The 25,573-nt window shown below is 33.2% G+C and overlaps 1 protein-coding gene across 1 annotated transcript in view; it reads right to left on the bottom strand.

Annotated features, from left to right (window-relative positions):
* LOC143911804 (CD151 antigen-like) overlaps window positions 1–25,573 on the bottom strand; it is a 203,689-nt gene that overhangs the window by 7,889 nt on the left and 170,227 nt on the right. The window contains exon 5 of the mRNA XM_077430853.1: window positions 17,418–17,609. Coding sequence (XP_077286979.1) covers window positions 17,418–17,609 — 192 coding nt within the window. The remainder of the gene's footprint in view (window positions 1–17,417; window positions 17,610–25,573) is intronic.

The following is a 25,573-nucleotide window of genomic DNA, read 5'->3' on the forward strand; positions in this document are numbered from 1 at the left end:
TGTTACTACGTATGTACATAGATAAAGTAAAAAAATAAAAGAAATGTATCATCGGTCATGAGTTCGATCCCCACACGGTCGAATGTTTTTCAAATACATTTTAAATATATTTATATTTAACTAGCTAAACCCGGCATGCGTTGAAATGCCACAATAACACATGCAATTCCCGTTCCCGTTCTCGTTCCAGTTCCCGTTCCCGTTCTCATTTGTCGGAAAAATGCAGGCAGCGAACACATTTGAAATTATTCAATTGTTTGTTTATCAATTATATATTAATTAATTTACCCAACAACGCAGGTCGCGTCTCGAAAACATTCGAAATTATTGCGTTGCAGTGCCACTGATACCCGTTTTTCCCGTTTCCGTTCCGATTTTCCGATTTTTTTTTACAGTAAGCTTCCCGGACATGCATACAACTAAGTTCCATCGTAATCGGTTCATTGGTTTAGGAGCCTATTCGAGACACACAGACAGACATTCATTTTTACAAACCTCCTTTACGTTTCACAAAAATTTGCCTCTTATCCGATTGTTTTCATACTTTGCCATATCGCTCATTTTGGTCATCAATATAAGTAAATGGATCCTCCGCCATTACGATAGAGATAAAATATCGTTTAAGATGCGTTTGAAGTTTGCAAATTTGAAATCTGGGTGACGACTATGTAGTCTTTAGTTTTATACATAGATGGCGGTAGTAAAATAAAATTATTATCAAAATAATAATTTATATATCTTAATATTATATACAAAACTAAAAAAGAGGTTTGTTTTTAAAAAACTTTTTATATATACAGAAGATATTCATATTATTATTATTATAAATACCTATTATGAGTATGCATACATATGGATGTATGTATATGATAAAATTCTCATGCTAATTAATTGGGTGTATTGAATATCAGTAACACTGTAATGCTACAGTGCTAACTGACACATATAAAATAATTACATTTCACTTTGTAGGCTTCCGGCGGATTCAAAACAACCTTCTCATGTTTCACAGACGCCACGATATTTGACATGCGCTCCACTACGCAGATGATAAACGCCAAGATCGAGCATCCTAGAGAACATTATCTTAACCGAAACACATGTACAAATTCAAGAATAAATATCCCAACTTTAATTATAGCAGATCTCAGGTTAACAAAGCGCTCCTTAACGGAGCGGCCGGAGGAAATTGTCGGAGAAAATCGCGTTAGAGCGAGAGTGGGTATCGTCGGGTGGCTGAGGGGGAGGTTGTCGTGCGAACAAAGAAAAACTCGCCGAGATAAACGGGAATATTTAGGTGGTCCGAGATAAGCTGTCGTCGAAAAAAAGCAGCTAATGAACTAGGTAGGGATATATAATACATATAATATAACGAGATTATTTGATTAAATTGTTACGCACTTTGACGAGGAATTTTAATTTCAAGCCTCGAGGACACTTCAACTGTGGAGGATGGCATCGATGATAAGACGAAAGCACCGTCTCTCTAGTCGAGTGTTTGTTTTGAGTCTAGTGACTTTGGAAAGATGTGGGAAATGCAAACATTCGACGAGGCTTATTTGACAAGCACATTCTTCGACAACGCCCAGTGCGTAATTATCAGAATGTATGTATGTATGTATGCATATTGTGATGTGAATAAAAGTAGGTTATTTTATGATTCAATTGAATTCCTTTTCACTTTTTGTTTTGGGAATCAGGGGCGAAATGGAGAAAAGTCACATTTCTATTCAGATCTCTTTTTGAGCTGTCTGTTCGAATTGAGTTAGCGTCGCAACTTTTGACTGCGCTCCCCAAAGGATTCGAGTGAAAACAATTTTCAGACGTCGAAAATGATTTCACTGCAAAAATAATCTGAAATCAAGCGTTTGAGAAAAAATCTAAATAAATAAATATTTTATATTCAAAAGAAAAATCAAAATCAACAGGCTCAAAACAGATCCAATTAGCGCAGAGGTAAATTTATAAACGAAAACATTTTTTTTTATATAAATGAAATGTTCATATATATCAAACTCAATATTATATTTCAAAAAATGCAAGTATATATCAATATTTTATGAATAATGTAAAACAAAATACAACACAATTTTGTACACAATATACATATGTACATATGTGTAGTAAATAATTATTTATATTAAGGTTAAATAATAGGCATGTCTGGTAGTAAAGAAGAAGAAATAAAGATACGTATGAAATACGGATGGAGTGCATTTGGACGAATGAATGTTGTTTTTAAATCAAAAATGCCATTTTTCCTCAAGAAAAAGATCTTCTATCAATGTGTTTTGCCAGTGATGAGGTATGGATGTGAAACTTGGACATAGAACGCCAAGATGCTACACAAAGTCCAATGCACTCAAAGAAGTATAGAACGCTGTATGCTTGTCATAATGAGGAAAGACAGGAAGCGGAATACGTGGGTGAGAAGTATGACAAGGGTAGTGGATATAGTGGATAGAGTAAAGACATTGAAATGGCGATGGGCCGCCCAAGTGGTTAGAAGAATGGACGAAAGGTGGACAAAAGAAGTGCTAGAATGGTATCCGAGATAGTGAAAAAGGGTAAAAGGAATACTGTAGCGAAGATAGGTACTCTGCATAAGGAAAATGTGTGGGGTGAGATGGATGAAAGTTGCGCAAAACAGAGACGAGTGGAAGCTTGTTGGAGAGGCCTTCATTCAGTAGTGGATGGTAAATGGCTGTAGACGATAATGATGATGATGATATGTATGTGTAATTGCTGCTTTAAGATAAAGATCTTCTATCAATTTATCTTGCCAATAATGACTTATGAATGCGAAACTTGGTAAGTGAACGCTAGAATGCTGCATAAGGTCCAGTGCATTCAAATAAGTATACAACGTATGTATGTACATATGCTTGGCATAACGAGGAGAGATACAAAACGGAATACTTGGTTGAGAAGTTATGAAAAGATGTTTGTTTTTGAAATGGCAATAGGCGGGTCTCGTAGCTAGAAAAACGAAATAAGTGCTCGAATAGTACCCGAGAGAATGTAAAATGGTGCAAGGAAGGCCACAGGGTAGGTGGGTAGGTGAAATCAGAAAAATGTGTGGAATGAGATAGAAGAAAGTTGTCCAAAACTTAGTCGCATGGAAGCATTTTGGGGAGGCAATATCATCCAGCTGTGGATGGCGAATGATTATATGTAAATGATGCTGATGGTATAATTGCTATCTTAAAAGCACTTTTTTTTTTCAAACGAGATATTCGCAAGTAAAGAATACGGAAATTCCTTGCAAAATGTTATCGGAAAGGAAACATTACTAAGTAAATATTGTAAAAGATAAATTGAGATAACCTGATATTGCGTCATGTACGATTTTTTTTATGCATTTGGTTTTATTTCAAACAACTGTTTTCATATGTTTGTGATTTGCTATATTTTTGGTTTGTTTATGTACATATAATATTTGTTATTTACTTAAGATCGGCTTTAAATACATCATCATCGATTGGAGCTCAACATAAATATATAAAAAAATAAAAATAATATAATAAAAACGATTTGAAAAGTTCATAATTCAAACTATATCTACACTTTACTTCTAAACCTAAAATAATTGAATTACTGGTAATACCTATAAAATTTAACAGCCATTTACTAGGGCTTAAAAGTAAAAAAAAACTCAAATTCGAATTTTCGCATGATCACAAAACTTCATTTATTCTTACATCCCCTCTGGAGAAAGTCTGAAATGGCAGTCAGTAATAAAATATTTAGGAGTAACGTCTGATAAAACAATGAGATGGGCACCTCACATTGAAGCAGCGAAATGCAAGGCGATGCGGGGTATATCCTCAATATATCCAATATTTAATCGCCATATGTAGTTCTTTATCAACTCAAAATAAAATAAAATTATATCACGCACTCATATTACCATTATTAACCTATGCTTCACCTGTATGGAATAACGCCTCCAATACTAATCTTTCCAAGCTCCAAGTAATACACAATAAATCCCTAAAAATAATTTATAATACACCCATATATACTAACTTGAAAAAACTGCATGCCATATATAATATTCCGTTTGTTACAGACATTACTAACAAACTAACCAGTAGATTCTATGACAGAATCACTAATAACCATACTAACACACTTATGAAGAGTCTCGGTGATTACAACAAAATGTCTATACCCTTCAGGTATAAACACAGTCTGCTTTAGGTCATCGACTTTAGAGAGTCTTTAATTAATATTATGTATTAGATGTATTAATATTATGTATTAGATGTATTATAAGGATTGTAAATAGGTTTTTGAGCTCTTTTTCCTATTATGCTGTAGATTAACATTAGAATAATATAATACTATGATTACTAACCAAATTAAATTAAATTGTAAAATAGAAAATGATTAGTAGATCAGTAGCTATTAAAATAGATATAAGATGTATTGTGAACATAATTTCGTAATAATAAAAAGCATTTAAAAAGTAAAAAAAATATTGTTACTACGTACATACATAGATGAAGTAAAAATATTTTGTTGCCTATAATAGTAGTAATTGGCAACTAAAAGGCAAAAATTGTACAAAATATATATAAATTGCATTGATGTGAGTTGGATCCATTTTCCAAAACTATTCTTTACATTTTTTTTTCTTAAATAATTTGATAAATGAATTCCATCCACACGGATATATGTACCTACATCGGAACAAATACACATAGATTTCAACAAAATTAAATGATGAACTTCAACAGTCCAGAAGGAATTGAATTAATTAAAGGATATTGAATTACCCACGCTTCAAATTTGCAGAATTCTATCTCTATATTGCAACATTTCAGCAATATCGATTCGTTAGAGGCGTGCACGACCGTGCATAAATACAATAAAATATAAATATGCAGACATACATACATACCAAAAGTCCAGTTCACGTCGCTAGAAATGGGTAATAAATACCGACAAAGCTAACTAAACAAAAATAAAACACAATAACGGAACAAACAGTGATCTCAGAGTTCGGCTATATCCACACGGAACTTTTCGCCAATTCGAGTTTCCCTGAATATCTCCCGTGACGTTTGCATTTTCCATGCGAGATATCTCCCCCCCCCACAGACGCGTGCCTAGTTCAGACTTTTCCTTCCAGTTTTCCCAATCCCCTTACTCATTTTCAGGCAACGTCTTTCGCTGCCATCAGTCTTGAAATAACCGTAATACGATTTCGCATGTACGCTGGTGCGCACACCCGCACGTGCGTGTTCACGTTGAAATGAAATGCAAACAGAATAAGATATCGCAATAGCAAGCTAGAAGAAAAAAAAAAACAAATCTTTTCGACGAATGTACTCCCAAATGAGCAATTGTTTAGGCAACATTTTGACAACAAAAAGAGAACGATCTGATATTACATTACTACCGACCGATTGATTCGCAATTCACGTACAGTTGAAACGAACTTGATTTACTTTCGCACTTAAACGACCTAAATACTTTGAAGCGTGCAAATTTATATGTACATATAGTATATGTTGTAGAATAAATCTACATTGATCACACATATTCTCAAACTGTTTGCTCAGCCGTGTGCCTATTCGATATAAATAAATTATAATAAAATAATACAAAAAGCGGCGAACGAGTGGGTAGGTTTATAGAACGCGATGTTTACATTCGATGTTTGCGAAAACAGACAACATTGAATACACTATGCATATATTAATAATCATCTACAAGTTGGTTGTGTATTGTGTTTGAACGCTCATTGCTTTGTAACGATCGTCCAGTATCGAATGTAAATATGCGGGATTGATAGTGAACGAATGTTATTTCAAATGAAAAGGTAAATAATAAATGTATGCATGTGCGTTTTTGCTGTGAAGATTTTTTCAAAAATAATCAAAACCTGTGTTTATAATTATTGGCAAACTAAATTCGGGTATATAAAGTCATATTTGGGTGTAGGTACATATATGAAGACACATATGGTAGAATTGAAACTTCTGAGTTGTTCTATTTGATGGGAGTAGCGGTGCGGGGCGAACGGCGAACCCAGAGACACTTCTGAGCTGATGGAAATTTACATTTCTAAAAGAATTCCGTTCGAATATTTGCGGATTAGTGATAGAAAGACGATTCGATAGATAGACTGCCTTAAAACTAATTTAACATTGCTTGTAGAATTTGGTGAAGGAAGTGTTTGATTATTATGCTGTAGCAATTCTTACATAATTGCATTTAGAAACGTTTTAGACATAAAATCTATCATTTTTCTCTCTTTCTCATTATGTGCTATTTTTTATATCATAAATACTTATGTATATGTAATTTTGCTCACCTCTTCCTTCCTTTTTGCAACTCACTAACTCCCTCATTAACTCATACACCTAACATGTTTCTTACCTGTGATGTGTGTTGATATTTATGTATGTATATATATATATATATACATACATATATATATATATATATATATATATATATATATATATATATATTTCGCATCTGTAGTACGTTATATATAATAAATAGTCGATTTGTTTATATGTACTGATTTATTTATGTACTTATTTCTCTGGCAAATTCGAGTTTGTGGCATTTACTAATATTAAAAAATGCTCTCTTTAAAATTAACATATGTATGTATTTCGAGAAATACTAGTATTATCCAATTTGTCCATAGATGTCTCTATGATATTATATAAACATAATTGTTTATACAGTATCATAGAGACATCTATGATGATTGTAACTGGCCAGAAAGCCGCATTCCATCGTTTCTTATCAGAGTTTGCCAATTTATCTGATATCATTGTTGAGACGGTTCCTCCATCAAACTGGCAAAAACCATCCTACACGATGTGTCACAAATATCTGAATTTTATTTATGTACAATATGTAAAAAGTTATGTACAAGTCTAAATCCAAAGATGTCTCTATGGATTAATTCATTAATTAATTGATTGTTAAAAGTTATTCAGCCTCTTGAAATACAGCGATATATATGTACGTATGTAATAAAAATGCTGCAATGTTTGTAAATAATTGTCTAGGAAGGCGCATTGAGGTCTACCTGTTGACTTCCTGGTATACAGGTATATCTACATACATATATAATATGAAATAAAAGTAAAAAAATAATATTCAAGAAAATGTTTATTAATATATATATAATATACTAGCTGAACCTGGCATGCGTTGCAATGCCACAATAATGCATGCAATTCCCGTTCCCGTTCCCGTTGCGTTCCCGTTTCAAGTGATGGTTGGAGTTCAACTCGTGTCTCTTCAAAGCCGTGTCGTCACAAACCAACTGGTAACGTGGTTACCAACGAACACGTTTCCTTGACTACACAATGGCGCTTCAAACTTTCGCGTCGGTAAAATCGTAATTACGAATATTATTATTGAGAGGTTTTTTCCCGTTTTTTTGTCACAGTAAGCTTCCCGGACATATGTACATACAACAACTCCTGAAAGTTCCATCGTAATCGTTTGAGTGGTCTAGGAGCCTATACGAGACAGACAGACAAACAAATAGACAAACAGACAAGTAAAATAAAGTGAATATGTATGGGTACATATATTGAACTATGTACATAGTATGTATTTTAATATACATACGTACATATATAAATAGAAAGATCTCATTAGACGTTTACCGAGTCTGGAAAAATCCGAGCGTGAAGAAAACACCTCATAGGAGATTTTCCATATTCGGAACACGATTTCCATCAGCATTACCGTCATACATACATACATATATCCGTAAATAACGCTATCGAAACTCACGTGTACTCGAATGAGCGTAACCTTTTCGCGCCCACATTCCCCTTTCGACATTTCGCAGCATCCCTTCCAAGATTTTTCCGCAAGGCCCTCTCGTGAAATTTGCGAACCGAGTCCGATCGTCGACTCGCATATTGCGAAACCGCAAATTCCCGGCGGCCATAACGGCCGTTGCGGTCTCATACGACGAGGGGGAGGTTAATATTAACGGATTCTACGGACACAGCTTCCGCGACATATTTCGCCGTTATCGCGTTCTGCGATGCGACCGAACAATGGGGGCGTATTTTGCCGATCGTTCGCGAAGGGCTGCTGGGTGGATTCTTTTCGGTTTTTTTTTCTCGTTACATGGTTCATCGATCAGGTCGTTAAATTTGATGTATAATAACGAGCACTCCTGACACAGACGAGGGTTGGAAATGAAGGGCGGAAGGGATGGCTGATACTAACAATATTTCAGGGCTAAGAAAAAGATGTCGCACCGTGACAAAAAATACAATATGTTTTGATTTGCATCTGCGCCCAGAAGTGACGGTTTCGTGTTGAATAAAATATATTCTGAAGATTATATATGTACACATGTACATACATACAATATGTGTTTGAATTAATCAGGTCGCAAAATTTGACTTCAAATCTGAATACAATTTTAGCTCTGATTAATTCGTCGATTTATTTCTAATATATAATAGATATTTGTAAGTTTAAGTTCGTACTTGGATTGGTAATAATGTAAATTATATATACAAAATAATGTGTGTAAAAATAGATAAATGATTTCAATCTGCAAGTTTGGTTATAATAATTTATTTATTTAAGTTTAAGTTTGTAGTATTGTGCCATTATGCACCATAATGATCAAAAAAAAAAAAAGGGAGCAGAGAAAAATGAAAATATAAACATACTAGCTGAACCCGGCATGCGTCGCAATGCCAGAATAAGGCATGCAATTCCCGTTCCCATTCCCATTCCCGTTCTCGTTCCGGTTCCCGTTTCAAGTAATAGTTGGAGCTCAACTAACGTCTCTTCAACGCCGTGTCGTCAAAAACCAACTGGTAACGTGGTTACCAACGAATATATTTCCTTGACTACAAAATGGTGCTTCAAACTTTCGCGGCGGTAAAATCCTAGTTACAAATATTATCATTAAGAGGTTTTTTCCCTTATTTTTCACAGTAAGCTTCCCGGACATGCATACAATAAATCCTGAAAGTCCGTCGTAATCCTTTGAGTGGTTTAGGAGCCTATACGAGACAGACAGACAAACAAACAAACATTCAATTTTATATACATATATGTATGTATAGATATACAGAGACAAAAATACGTTAATACATAATCATAATAATAATAGTAGATAAAGTAGAAATATCAAATAATAAAATACAGTAGGAAATGGCTTACATCTACAGCTAGCACCAATATATAAGAACCAGCCGCAAATACAAAACATCCCTGCGAGACCCAAATGGAAGGGAGAAGATCAAAATTCCACTCATACATCACAGTCAATTATGAAAATAATGATGAGCGCAGGCTACCAGAAAAATAGGTTAAAATAATCTCCGATAACCTACGCTCGCTCAGGTAAAAAATATCGCATTCAGGCTCATCAGCATCGATTTAATTAAGAACTCGGATAGCTCTTGGAATAGAAGCCATCAAATGATGATGTCAACCACGCACATAATTATTATTGACATAAAGTCCTAACCGTTCCAATACGACAGAAGCTGGAGAATAAAACGAATTAATGAGAAGTTTCTCGGAAGTTTAAGGGAATTATAATTATAACTCCTTCCCAAAAGGAAAGGAGTAGGGTAGAGATATGGGGAATACCCATACTCTTTCCTATATAGGAAACGAAGAAATGCTTTTTACACTTTCTCAACCATTAGAGAGTAATTTTATAAAATTTAATATAAGGATTCAGTGTTTAAGAATCTCTTTAAGTCAAAACTGTGAATAAAAATAAAATAAAAAAATATTGATTGGGATGTTGACATAATTCTAACGGTTTAAAAGAATACAATACAAACAACCCCTGAAACGTGACAATACATACATAAATATTATAATTATGATTTTACTTGCTTTCCAAATATTATAAATAAATCACTTTGTTAATTCACTAAAAATTAAAAATAAATTACATTATTTAGTAGGAATTTTGATTTGAAAGGTTTCGTATTATTTTAACTAATATAAAAACTTTAATGGCGAGACACTGCGATATTACATGTTATACAAATTGAATCATAAAAATTCACACAAAACGAACACGCTATCTATCGTTCACGGTAATAAACGATTCGTTAAATCATTCATCTTTTCAACGAGTCAAATAAATGTCTTGAAAATTGGCGCAATCAATTTCCAATTTCGAAAATCCCACGGGCGATTAACGCGAACGCTAGAGAAATGCCTAACATTTTCCAACTCGAAATAAAACTTAACGCTGAAACGTCAAACAAAATTGTTCCACAGTATATAATATAGGTACATGTACATATGTATATACGTATATATGTACTGGCACATAAATACCGTATACGCAAGACCAATTACGATTAGATCGTCACGTAATGTTCTTAATTAACGTTCATCAATACAGACCAGACCTTGTGCCGTGCGAAACACGAGTCGAACTCAGAAATGTTTCCAAATTAAATTTGCTTTACGAAGCGTTGCTAATTGTTGATGCATCTTGAATTAATTACACGAAAGACGAAACCTACGTATGTACATATGTATGTATGTACATATTAACCATAAATATCCAAGTAGCATTCCTTATTAAATCTCAGTACTGAGTGACGATCCAGAGGAATATGTAATGGAATGTGGTCGGTACCTTTGAATTGTTCGAGTTGTTTTAACAGAAACGAGAGCCAAGTTCGCGTTTGCGAACCGCAAAAGTGTGGTGAGGGTTATATACCGACGATTACTCAGGAGTGTACAAATATTCGTTAATTTTGCAATAATGAGATACGCTCTCGCATATTTCGTACGAATAGCGATGAATAAATAAACGAGAAATCCTGCATCGCATTAAAATTTCATCTTGAAACATTTGGTAGACGCGAACTGTATAACATCTTATATTTACATCCATAAAAAAATGTACACTATTTACTTTAAGATACGTATGATATACTGTATTAAGCCTGTATATTTTAAGGAAATTGTTAAAAAAAGTGATAAAAAAATTCCCGCTAAAATTGAAAGATCTTCAAAATGGTATATTTTATCAAACTGAGTGCCAAAATTGATATTCAATGATTTATATAATATGCCATAACAGTACATATATTAATGTATGCTATGTGCCTTTATGAGAGTTTTTCATTAAAAAATCATAAGGGAAGCTATTAAGGTTTTCAAATATTTACAAAATATACGGTTGAGGTAAGCTGAAAGATGAAATAAAAAACAAAGTTTTCCAATGTAATATTTTCTGCTGAAATGTTAAATATGTTCGGGTTTTCTCGGGACACGTTTAATATTTGATGTAGAAGCAGTGGCGGCAGTCATTAAAAATTTAACGAAGACTTTTCACCGTTGAGGATATTCGCAAAGTTATTATACATTTTGAGAAGAAATGATTTAGTCCGTGATTGATGAGGTTGAATTTAAAAGTGACAATCGAGAAAAATGTAATTTATAAAAATATATATCGAAGCTATGTACATTTATAATACATGTACCTATTTATAAATTTGAATAGACAGATGGGCAAATGCTAATCAATTGATTTTTGAACAATGAAGTTGAAAATGATCTATTAGTTTACTGAGAACTTAACGGGAAGTATAGAACTAATAGTAAAACAAGTTAATATGTGTATGACGGAATATATTGTATATAGATATACATATAATATACGTGAAACATTGGGCAATTCATGTTTTATTCAGCAAACTATTTCGCACAAGAGTAAACAAACTCAAACTATTATCTATAATATATGTATGTATTAAAGATAGGATACATTACATTATACGTTGAAGATACGATAGATATAATAATAAAGTGGTTCTAAAATCCAATCGTTTGTAACTTTTTTATATTATATAAAGAAAATATAATAAAATATTCGTATTTTCCCGTGAGTCAACACGATTACGTATTTTAATATATACTACATTTAAAAAAAATACTTTGATGTACGAGATGAGTCCTTATTAGTATATGTAGATATACTTATATGTTTCACGAGTGAAAACATCAAAACACATCAAAGTGAACGCTTAGCGTATTATCTTGTTTTCCCTCCACACTTTTCGTAGAAGAGCGTATGGAGTTTTCTTTGCGTGTTTTCACAAAGTCGTAGTATATTTAATTCGGCACGTTCTTCTATTTTAATAAACACGTACTATCCTTTTGACGTTTACAATGGAAAAAGAAGTACGGACACTTTGAATGGAAGCCGAAGTCGACAACAATAAATCTTCCCCTTTGACGACGACGACAACGACGACGCCCATTTTCAAAAAAGGATGTCTGTTTTTCATCCGAGGGGGAAAAGAGTGAAAAGCACCGCGTAAGGAAAACTTGGAATTTTGCCACGTAACAATGGCGACGAGAAACCGACGACGGTGGTTACCGCGAATATCGTATCGCCGAAAATCAATCGGCAATGCAAATTTAATAAATTTCATTCGTGGGAAACTTGCGTCACCTTTCTCCTTTGAGTTGCTTTCACGTCGAGGATACATATGAAGTGAGGACCAAATTGGCTGTCGGTATTCGAGTGTCTCCATTGAGACATACGCACGACGTTGATGAGGGAAAATCCGAATTTTCATCTGTCACACTTGTTAACCGTTTTTTCCGTGTTATGGTTAAAAGGTCTTTTTCGTATTTAAGTACTACATTTTTTTTTCAGTAATCGTCATAATTCATATAAAACGAAAAATAAATGTAATCATAATTTCGATCAATTGCATTTTGTATCTTTTTAATACATATATCATTTCGAAAGAAACTATGTAACTATCGTTGGTTCGTAGAATCTTTGACGTTAAATTTAACAAAAAAACAAATGAATATTCAAATAATTTTAAATAAAATAAAACTATCCAAATAAATTTAATATAATACAATGTTTACTATTAAATTAGCCATGCTTAAGAGACTAAAGTTTGATAAAAGAATGATATGGGCATTTCACATTGAGGCAGCGAAATGCCAGACGATGCGGGGTATATCCTCAATATACCCAAAATTTAATCGCCATAGTTCTTTATCAACTCAAAATAAAATAAAAATTATATCGTGCGCTCATATTACCATTATTAAACTCTGTTTCACCTGTATGGAATAATGCCTCGAGTACTAACCTTTCCAAGCTCCAAATAATACAAAATAAATCCCTAAAAATAATTTATAATACACCCATATATACTAATTTGAAAAAACTGCATGCCATAAATAATATTCCGTTAGTTACAGACGTTACTAGTAAACTAACCAGTAAATTCTATGAAAGAATCACTAATAACCATATTAACACACTTGTGGAGAGTCTCGGTGATTACATACAACAAAATGTCTATACCCTTCAGGTATAAACACAATCAAAGCATTTAAAAATTAAAATCAAAGGGGTTTATAATACAATTACAGCGTGAAGCCGAATAAAATCACTAGTACATCATAAGAAAATAAGTGTAATTTTATATAATTTTTTATTTTAATTTATCATCATCATATATATTATTATTATATAATATAATATCACTATTCTGTCTGTCTGTCTGAGATAACGCTCACCGTACTATAATAGTCGTTTCACTGCCAAAACGTACATACATACATACATATATACAATACAATAACAAAAGAAAAGACTTCTGTATATTCTATTTGCTACAATTTTTTCCAATTGGCAGAAAATTTACCGCTATCTATTGAAAAATTATTTCAATAATTAATTTTTCCATTGGTGTTTTATATTGTTTACATGTAGGTAGGTAGGTAGTTTTTACTTTTTTTTTCATATTCAACAATTTAATATAAACATTAAATTAATTGCATATATTTTAAAGATATGTATTTGAAAAAAATACGACCGCGATGCGAATCGAACACGGTATACTTCAATCGATATATTTCTTTTAATTTTTTTTTTGGTTGGTTTCGAGGATTATCTCCAGGCTTAAGTGCAAGTCGGCCAACAACGAGAGCCCCCTGAATGCCCCTGAATGCGGCGGTAGCGGCACTCGGTCGCATTCCCGTGGAGTTCTTAGACCTGAAAACGCGAAAGTGTGGGACTGCATATCCAATTACGTGACTAAACAATGGGGAAGTAACCGGACGTCGAAGATGCCCTGAGCGACCTGTCCTTTATAAGGAGGTACTTATCAAGACATTCTGGACGGAGCACTGGCAGTGCGTGTATCTCCTTAATCATCAATAAATGCTGTGAAACGACTAAGGCCTTTTACTTGGATCCTCCACCCACCCCTACGCAACAACAATAATATTGTGATAGACATGACTAAAAATTGGTGTTATATATGTAAATTTATTTTAATTCCTGTATTTGAATTCCTTTTCCGAAACCACCCGTTGAAATATCAACGGACACAATACTAGTATTATATAGGTATAATCAGCTTTGTTTGAAATTTTACATAATTTTAGCGCTCTCGCTAAGTTTTGAAGTGACTTTGAAAACCAACTTAAAGCACGAAATTTGACGAAATTTTCGCGATTATACATACAACGAAGGTTATGAAAGTTAACAAAAAAAAAAACAATCAAAATTTCTACAAGATTAAACAGCAATTTCAATTGTGCATACATTTGAAAGGAAGTTGTAATCCATTTTGTACGGAATTAAAAATATTTTGATATTATTTTGCACGTCAAATAGGTGAAAGTAATATCGCTTTATCTGAATATATATGGAATGGGGCGATCTGAATTTTCACTCGAATACCTTTAATATCGTGTGACAATATCGACTTTTTCCTCAGAATTTCGCATCTATATTTGGTTCACTGGAAGAAATGAAAAAGTAGATGGGTATCCAGGCCAACAGTTGGAGAGAAAACGAGCTAAAAATTTCTTTCTTTCAAATATTTTCTACATAAAATACCATAGAAATGTATTTTGTTCCATTAATGTGTATGAAACATTCGTTTGTTTGTTATCTTTCTGTATGGAAGAAGTCAATATGTACATATTTTGATGCTGATATTTTCCCCGTTCTAATCTTTCACGCGGGCCATGAAAAAAAGTTGTTTTCGGAAAAATGGACTGTTCATCAATCATTGAACGGAAACTATTTTTTTTTCTAAGTCAACGATACAAAAACCTCTTAACAATTTCCTGGGCTCAATAAATCAGTGGGTTACTTGCGTAATGCTACTCCTAAACGCATCCAGCACTCTATCAATCTTTGACCCGATGACAGCATCTCTATTATAAGCCCTGTTTTTCAACTACGAGCGATAAGAAAACAGTGGATCGATTTCCACCCGATAAAAATTCAGAACGTGTCTGAAGCACGCTCGCACAAGTCGAATAAATTGAGAAATCATAAGGAAGTCGAATTTGCGTCATCGAAGGGTGGGCAGGCGGCAGAAATGCAAATTGAACCTTAATGATGGTGCCTTTCCGAAATTGGACTCGTATAAGGGTGTCGTTTCAGTCAATGAGGGTTGCGAAAGGGACACAAGAAATTGTATAAACAGACAAGGATATTAGTCGAGGGTCCGTACAATTGGGTCCCTGTTGTAGGCACTTGCTGCGGAACACCACGATGATTAGCATTGCGCATGAGTCACTACAAACAGTGGTACTACATCCTGGCGAACATAATTCTACGCATCGAAACGACTCGACCTTAATTCCAAGCAACCAAAAGGTAACATTAATTTCTACACCCGAAGTTTCCCAAATTGCGTTCCGTCGGAAGCGATAAAAATATGTACAAGGATACGACTTTCACGTCGTCAAAAGTTGTACGTCAAGTAATAATAAGGTAAGGTGGGGTGAAAATCATTATCGATATAAAAATTCAGTATATTTATACATTTTTTTTTTGATATTATTATATTCAGTCAGTTTCGTATATGGACAGGGATTCATATTGGGTACCATTTGTCGGTCCGGCAAATTAAATATTTATTACGAAATAAATGTGTCTCGAATAGGCTCCTAAACCATTGAATCGATTACGATGGAACTTTTAGGATTTGTTGTATGCATGTCTAGGAATATTACTATGAAAAAAAAACGGGAAAAAACGTCTTTATAATAATATTCTTAATTACTATTTTACTGACGCGAAAGTTAAGCTATCCCACCTTCAACGCATCACGCCGTTAGTGTGACAATAATCGCGCCACGCCTACCTCGCACTCTTATTGTGGCATTGCAACGCATGCCGGGTTCAGCTAGTATATTATTAGATTCCAATATTCATTTTGAACAGGAAATTGACAGATTTTGAGACATTGACCGAACAACACCAAGATATAGAAAAATCGCGCGATTTAAAAAACACACATATACATACATATCTCCGAATCCCGAGCTAATCAACATTTTTTATTACCAGATTCGTGTTTACTGGGCATATATCTCGTCTCTGAACCATTTTTCATGTCGAACAGTGATATTTAAAAAAATACTTTTGTTATTAAATTATACATAAAAATGATCGCTGTAATTTTGGCTGAAAATAAATCTCTCACAAACTACATTTTTATGATATTGTTACGTAGGGGTGGGTGGAGGATCCAAGTAAAAGGCCAACAGTCGTTTCACAGCATTTATTGATGATTAAGGAGATACACGCAGTGTCACGGCTAAGTCCAGAATTAATTATATCGCCTACGTACCGCCTTATAAAGGGTAGATCTCTCAGGACGCCTAATCTGTTTACCTGTTGTATAGTCACGTATTCGGATATGTATTTCCAAGACATTGGGTCTTCCCGTACCGATTCTTAGAAATAACTAATAACGGTCATTGTTTAGCCTAAATGCACTTAGAGTCCAGATATAATCTTTGGAAGTAAGTGCATGTATTTAGTTAATCCGATAACAGATATCCGTTGGTCTAAGTACAATTCGCTCAATCCACGGCGTACGTAACAATATGTAGATAGCTTTCTCTTACGGTAAGCACCAAATAGTCGTAAATTCGTACCCAAGTAAAATTTCGGAAAAAGTCTTTCTTAATTAATTAGTAGAGTGAGTGGAATTAAGAGGAAGATTGGTAGGGGATGAAGAGTAGGAAGTCCAAATTAAAATACGGTTGTTTTTATTCGACGGTGCGGGAAAATTGAAATGCGGAGATTTTCACAGAACTACCGTTACGTGGTAGGTACAACTCCTCCCCTCTATTGACTCGGCCATTCTCTCACCGAGAAAATTCGCCTTAATGAGCCGGAAAAATAAAGGAAACTCGCCATTCCACGAAAGCGTCAAAAGCAAGCGTACCTGAGAAAACTTCACTTTATAATGGGAACTATAAATTTCGAAAGTTTATTTTTTTTCTTTATTAAACTTCAGTTTACGTCTAAATTGCGCTTCGCAATCTTCAGCAAGCACGATTTGAAGAGTGAATTGCGCTGAAATTCTTACGAAAATAAAAAAAATGTACGAAGATGAGGAATCACTTACACACAGTAGCATGGATCTGTTCTCTCTCCAGAGGCCGCAGTATCCAAGAATTGAGGCGAATGCGGCCAAAGTGCCAGCAGCCAGCAATACATATGCGGCCATTGGGTATGTTATGGTGCTCAGAAGGGATACATATTGGTGTTTGCTGATGACGGTCCAGAGTCCTACTGAAAATACGGCGAGTCCAGCCACCTGAAAGGAGACGAAAAAAAGTAATTAGCACTCATCAGAATCTTCCGCATAAATCTTCATTAAAATAATCGAATTCGACAGCGGAAAAATAACGCCGGGCATGTCAAATTAGATTTGAAGAAATTTTCATTTCAACTTCTTACAAGGGAAATTTGTAATGAAATTAAATTTTCACTTAAAAACTGTGATTTTTTTAAATATTTAAACACTGAAAAATTCTTTTGATATTTTTTTTGTTTTATTTCGAAACTTGACGATTTTATTATGTATCCATTTTCAAGTTCGATTTTCGTCAATTGAGATATATTTATTTATTTTCTTTTATATGATACATATAGAAAGATAGTACATCTTCATATGCATATATTTATGTATTTACTAGGTGAACCCGGCATGCGTTGCAATGCCCGAATAAGGCATGCAATTCCCGTTCCTGTTCCAAGTGATGATTCAAGTATACTAACGTCTCTTCGACCCCGTGTCCTCATAAACCAACTGGTAATGTGGTTACCAACGAACACATTTCCACGCGCTACACAATAGCGCTTCAAACTTTCATGTCGGTAAAATCTTAATTACGAATATTATTATTAAGAGGTTTTTTTTCACAGTAATTTTCCCGGACATGCATACAACAAATCCTGAAAGTTCCATCGTAATCGGTTCAGAGGTTTAGGAGCCTATTCGATACACACACACACACATACATTCAATTACATTAATTAATTAATTATATATATACATATATGTAGATATAAATTCGGTCTCCGTGACGGGCCGGAATGTGAAATTACCGAAAACGCAAATATATACTCACTTAACTTGCGCGAGCAGGATACAACAGGAACAAGAGGAACAGACTTTTCCTCCCGTATTAATGTGCGCGCGCAGAATACGGGAGGAAAAGCCTGTTCCTCTTGTTCCTGTTGTATCCTGCTCGCGAAAATTAAGTGAGTATGTACCGTTTACCATGCACCCTTTTTTTTTTTATCTTTCGACTTAAGATCTTTCGATTTTCGATCTTTGCCTTCCGATATTTGTGTTTTCGGTAATTTGACATTCCGGCCCGTGAGGTAGACCCATATAAATTATATACACATGTAAACTATGCAAATATATATTTTCTACATACATATTACATATGCTTTTTAGACAATGATCATTTAGATAATGATCAATGAGGAATAATATAAATTTTTCCATTTATTACATTTATTTTATACTATTTGACATTTAATACATGATACAATGATTTTTATAGCTGATTACAATAATAAACTCCGCAGATTTTATATTATTTTAACTTAAAAACATACATTTTCAGCTATACACTTGGAGTCCAGCACAGTGACTAGCGGATTTTTTTAGAACAGTTAGGCAAGTGTTAACCCAAAACTGATTATTTTATGAGTATGTACTCCCGAGCACATTATAAAAAGCTCTCCAGGTTTAGTTTCATTGATAAATTGTACGAAAATAAACGATATCGATACAAAATTACCATAGACAAAAAGCTTCCCTAGAGAATAACGCTTGAATCATCAGAAGTAAATGCAAAATTTCATCTCACAGTACCGAGATAAAAATGTTTGTGTAATTATCATTGCCCACGTTTTACTGACAATGTAAATAAAATATTGTGTATTTTTGTGTAGTGCTGTGCTCTCAAGTGCTATATTTTTTTGGGTGTCAAAGCATACCTATACGTGTAATTACATAAAGCTTTGCGATTTGTTGCATCTGCGCGGCCCATTGTGAAGATTTTATTACCCGAACATAAGCGAGCCAAGTCGAGCAAGTTTTTTTAATTAACGTGGAATGCGTAACAGCCTTCACAACGCCATGTTGTTTAAAGACAGACGAGTTTTCATCTTCAAATTAAAAAATATTTTTTTTTCGTCGACCCACCCTCCTTAAATAGAACATGTACACCTTTTTATGGGAAAGCGTTTTCCACTTCGGCCTTTGCAAACAAGATTTATTTTAATGGCATACTATGTTATATTCTAAGACAAATAGGTGTGATTAGCACACGGCGGATTACACTTTCCGCACATTAATTTCGATTAACGATTGGTTTTTATGTATTTACGGAAGACTTGACGATGTTATTACCGGGAAACAATTAACTATGCACATACAGATGCAAGTTTGTTTGTAGTTTACTTTCAATGTAAGCCTACCGTTTTGGGGTAAGAACATTAATTTTTGTCTTTGACTTATTTAAAAGAAAAAAATCTTGTTAGTAAAACTTGCGTATGACCTTTATTGACTAGCTACTAGGGTTTCTGACCCGGGTCGACCCGGGACAGACATTCCCGGGAATTCACGGAATTTTTGTTGTCCCGTGTCCCGGGAATTTTTAACTCGAATCCCGGGAATTGAATTTAAAAAAATCTTGAAAACATACAACATTTTTACGATTGCACGAAGAGAAATAATAAATCAAATACACAAAGAATTGTAAAATATTCTCAACAATTAAAATAGAAAAAAGAAGAAGCCTAAAACTGATTTTTTTAACACAAATTTTAAATAATTCTGATTTTATACCGAACAAAACATTCTTTAAATGTTGTAATAAAAGTGAAACTATATATAAACTATGAAAGCGAGTATATCCTTCTTGTATTGACGATTCCACAATGGAAGAAACTCTTTTATATTCGGATGAAGATGAAACAATTGTGTTCTTGACGATGAATGAAGAATTAAATAAGGAGTTATCAAAGACGAATATACAAAATAACATAAATAAAAATTAGCCTCGACTTTAAAAAATAAATTAAAATATACATGTGGACAGGAGAAAAAACCGATAATTTAAAAAATTGTTTTCGTCCCTTTTAACAAAAAAACCAACTTCGACCGAAACTAAAAGAGTTTTTTCCATTGCTAGAAATTTTTGTACCAAATCTAGAATTAGACTTTCGGATTCTCATTTAAATATATTAGTATTCTTAAGAAGCTACTTTAAATAAGTTTACTATCATAATTACATTTTTTCGTGTTAATAGATATATTACGTATTGTTTTGTAAGTAAATAAATATTTTTTTATTAATAAAAAATATATATTTAATTGAAAAATAATATTTTTTACATGCGTCCCGGGATCCCGGGAATCCCGGAACGATCCCGGGCTCCGTCCCGTGTCCCGGGAATTGAAAAAGTCCGGAAAATCAGAAACCCTACTAGCTACATACTTGTTATGACTAATAGGAATATTTAAAGCCGTATAATAAAGTTCGTTCTGTAGAAATAAAATTTCGCCCGCGCAACTTCAGGTTATTTGAACAGTATTTTTATATTAAATATTTAGCTTTTAACTATTTCGTTTTTAAATAAAACTTCAACCTGCAATTCGATGGCGTTGTAATTGAATTTTTCCATTACGCTTTAAATTTAATGGATTTTTGTAGACTCAAATGGATCAATCGTCATATTTCACGAATATTCAATAGGGCATTTCAATCAATTTAAATATTGAATTTGTCGAATTTCCAGTAACGTTTGACAAAACGTAAACATGGTTATGAATTTATTCGAATTCAATTTAACGAGAGTGCAAAAATGATGGAGTATCTGCCAAACTCACACCTCCGCGTGTCGCTCACACGCATTTGCGAAAACTTTTCATAAATTACGTGATGAATAACATAATCGCCGGAAAAGTTCGCATTATATCCGCGAAAGTATTCACTGTTCGCTCGAGATATTAAAAGTTTACTCGGTGATAAATGGAAGTCGTAATTCCGATTCCCGCTCTCGGTTTTCATATTACACACCATTCACGAAGTGCGTATATACATTTTTTCCAGTTGACGGCGAGGAAAAACTATTTTCCGGCTCGGGATAATCGACGCGATCGGGAAAAGCGCCAAACGGAATGCGAATCGAACGCAAAACGGATGATTACACGTTTCTTTATGCGATATCTTCGCGGACTTTCGATTACAAGATGTTGGAAAATTGATGGGTGGTGAAGTAGAAATATTACAAGTTGACACTGAAGGGTTAGGGGGCTGTGTAGCGAGTGACAGTGAAACGATAAAGAGGATACACAAAAGCCTGCCGAGTAATCACATAATCTAGGATCCGTGAAAAAAAGAGGCACCCGAGAACATTTTCACATTTTTATGATACGCATTTGTGACGGGTGTAACGCACGAAGACGATTTTGCGTTTTTGTGACACGTTTCCGCCCTCGAAAGCCTCCCACTGGAAAAACGTGTGTGTGTGTGTGTGTGTGTGATAAATGCGAAACACGTGCTATACATCTAGATACGTAAACGTAAATATGTGCGGATTAAGATTTCGGTATGTTTCCGCAAATGTGCCGTGATTGATTGACCTAAAGTGTGGACGTAATTGATAAAGTGAAATCAGTTCCAAAGTAGATAAAAATAGTAGTTTTGATATAATAGTTGATTGATGATAAAAGTATGAGTATTATTATGAAATAATATCGAAGTAGATGAGTTGCTTAGTATTTTTCTGGTGGTTGAAAATTGGGAAAAAAAGTAAAAAACGGAACTATTCAGAAAATTTGTAGTGTTTGGTAAAAATAGAGTATCATGTCATACATATAGCCTACTAGATTGGATGGTTCTAAATTTGAAATCACGGGTAAAAACACAAACATTCATCTTTATATACCAAACTTCTTAGTTTTGAAACAATTAGTTTTTTATACTGAATATAATATGATGTATTTATAAGATTTTTTGCTGTAAGTTTTAAGTTATCGAAGAAGCAGACTTTTAACATAGCTTGAATATTGTGACTAAACTTTTAAAAAACAAATTATATATGAAAAACAAATATATAATTTGTATCGATTATAGAACATAGTAGGTATTTACATTTTAGACATTTTAGGTATTTACATACATATATGTATAGTTTTTTTTCTTCTTATTTTTTTATATTCGATAAGCTTTGAGGTTATTTTTTTTTAAGTTTGTAGTATATGTTTTTTTTTACAAATTAATTACCTCTTCGTGTTTGAGATAACAGAGCGACTCATTTAATCTTTACTAACTTTGACCCACTTAATTCAAATATGATAATTGTTTGGTTCGTTTTCATGTATTACATGTGATATGAGCTTTTAAAATGAATTACAATTTTTACAGTTTTTTTTTAATTCTGCAGTTTTATACTCAAAATCTAGTATTGTTAGTGTTGGAATCGATAGTTTGATGTTTTTTCTATTGATTGTGATTTTTTATTGCTTTAAAATACTTATAATTAACTATCTAGCGAATTTTAAAAATCAAAAATATATTTTTTACATTGTTTTTCGTACAATTTTTTTATAGATTTATTTGATCAGTTTTTCATTTCACTACGATTATAAGGATTGGTTATATTTTATTTCTATGAACATATTTATGTTTGTATTTTTTTCTTCAAATAAACGTACTAATTCGAGCGGTAAATGAATTGAAGTTTGGCCTATTGAAATCGACCACAAAATAAATTTACAAGATCAAAATTATTGTTTTTTTTTCAGGATTATAAAATTTGATAATAGTGGTAATATAAATACATGTAAAAAAAGAAATATTTTTATCAAGATATATATTATAACAAGATATATCAAGATAATACATGTAGCAACAAGATACATATATCTATAATAATTTAAATCTAAATATGTATTTATATATATACATACACATATATGTTTCTTTACATATGCATTTGGGTTGGTTTCATAAGCTTCGGAACATAAATTGCATATATCGGAGTAATAAAATATTCCACAATACATATTTATACATACATATGTACATACATACATAGTATATCAAAACTGGCCATCACTGTATAATCTTATTAAAAAAATTGCGACTTTTGATATAAATATGAATTTTATTGAAAGTATTACGGTCGAATTTCAAAACCGATTCTGGATGATTGAATTAATCAAATTTTTAGTACACCACTCGGTTTCATTTCAAGAAAAACATTTTATCGCTACAATATAGTAAAAAACCCTCAAACGTTCATATTTAGGTTAATCGAGTTAAAAGTATACTTATAAGTCTACTTAATTAATATAATAATATCCTTATACAGGGATTGACCTTGTGTAAGTCTTATAGCAAAGTTTAAGCACAACTTTACGAAAGCACAAAAACACGTTAAGTTTTCAATAACAAACTTCAATACCTCGAATTTAACGTAAATTCATTGAAAAACACACACACACACAACAACATCAAAGAAAATATTTGTTTAAGGTGTAAAAAAATAGATAGGAGTTTTTCCGAAAAATTCATTTAGAATTGAGCATGACTTTTCGGCAAATAAATTCGTAGTTTTCCGCCCCGGGTTCAAAACGAACTTTCAGCAAATATACACATACATATATTATACACACGCGCATTCATTCCGAAAGACGATGGGATATTTCATGCGGGATAGGCGAGGGATGAAACATTCGCTTGAGGGGGGCGCAAAAAAAAAATGGGGCGGACGTCAAAAAGTTATGCGATTTTTTATTCAATTTGTTTTCGGCATAATCCCGGCGAGAATTCAACCGACCGAGCAACAGTTATTTCAGAAAACAAAGCTGACGAAAAAAACTCATCCAGACGAGGGTGCGATTTTTTTAAGGTTCTGTCGCAGCGTCAGATTTCGACGAATCGCACCGGTTCATTAGATTTCGAACGAAAACACGGGAAAGCTCTAATGTTCGGCGAAATTCGAGCACGGATTTGCCAGCATGTGTATGCGTGCTGGCCAACCGTGTAATTGAATTTTTCCGCGCAAAAAAATAAATTTTGTTGCTAAGTATTCTTTCGAGTCACGAGCTGTTTGATTTGAATTTATTTTGTATGTACATACGTACGACGTTATGATTTTTTTCGGAAAGTCTGAATCGTGTAAGCCGCGACATTATTTCTGCTTAACGATGCGTAATACTCACGTGAGTTATTAAATTATGTTCCATATAGTGTATTAGCTAACAATTCCTTTCGAGGGAAATCTAATATTTTCAAAGTACATAATATATCGTGTACATTTTTAATGAATATATTTGAATATACGTTTCTTCGAATTGTGCGGAAGGTGAAATACGTTCAGTACAGGAGACTGCAATAAGGCCAGTCATCATTCAAGTGGGAAAAGCTCCGGAAAGTAACTCGGGTTATTGAATGAATTATGGCCGAGCTTACAAGCGAACGGAAAGAAACGCTAGGAAAAAGCTCCAGTCTCCAGAGGGGAAAATATTATATTTATTTAGATTTTAAAATAAAGTAATGATATTCACGGATGAATAATTAAACTGTTAAATAAGACAACATTCACAGATGAGTGAACTGAATAGTTGTGAATGTAGCAGATGAATGGAAAAAAAATATTATTGTTTATATCATTTTCGTTGGAATTTAAATTTAAATAATTTGATGAATTGCTTATGCCGATTGTTAATTTAATCTCAAAATTATTACGTACACTTTAATACTTATTTTTTTTTTAAAATACCTTTTAGTTTTAAATGTTTTATTTTTTATATCTCAACTATTGAAAAAACACATCACCCAGTAAAATGCAAATACAGATGATGAATTGATATGACTTATACATCTCAAAATAGCAACACTAAAACAGGAATAAAATGATAACACTAACAAAAAAAATTCGGGTGTGACCAACCCATGACTTTATCTATGTATTTGAGGAATATAAGAAGGTTACAAAACAAAATTCGATATTGAACTGATGACTATGATAGCGATACAAATTGAGCGCAAATGTATGGAAACTTGCACAAAACAAAAGTTCTACTTCCGGTTGTCAGATTTTGTTCAAATTTTTTTATTACTAAAAATCACTATCAGTATTATACTCATTAAATATCAGGAAAACAAAAATAATTTTAAAGGTCAAAATAAAATAATGAAATATTGTTTTAAAAAAAAATACTACTTCCGGTTTACAAATTCTGAC

The sequence above is a fragment of the Arctopsyche grandis genome, chromosome 5, assembly GCF_051622035.1.
Source record: "Arctopsyche grandis isolate Sample6627 chromosome 5, ASM5162203v2, whole genome shotgun sequence".
Taxonomy (NCBI): Eukaryota; Metazoa; Arthropoda; class Insecta; order Trichoptera; family Hydropsychidae; genus Arctopsyche; species Arctopsyche grandis.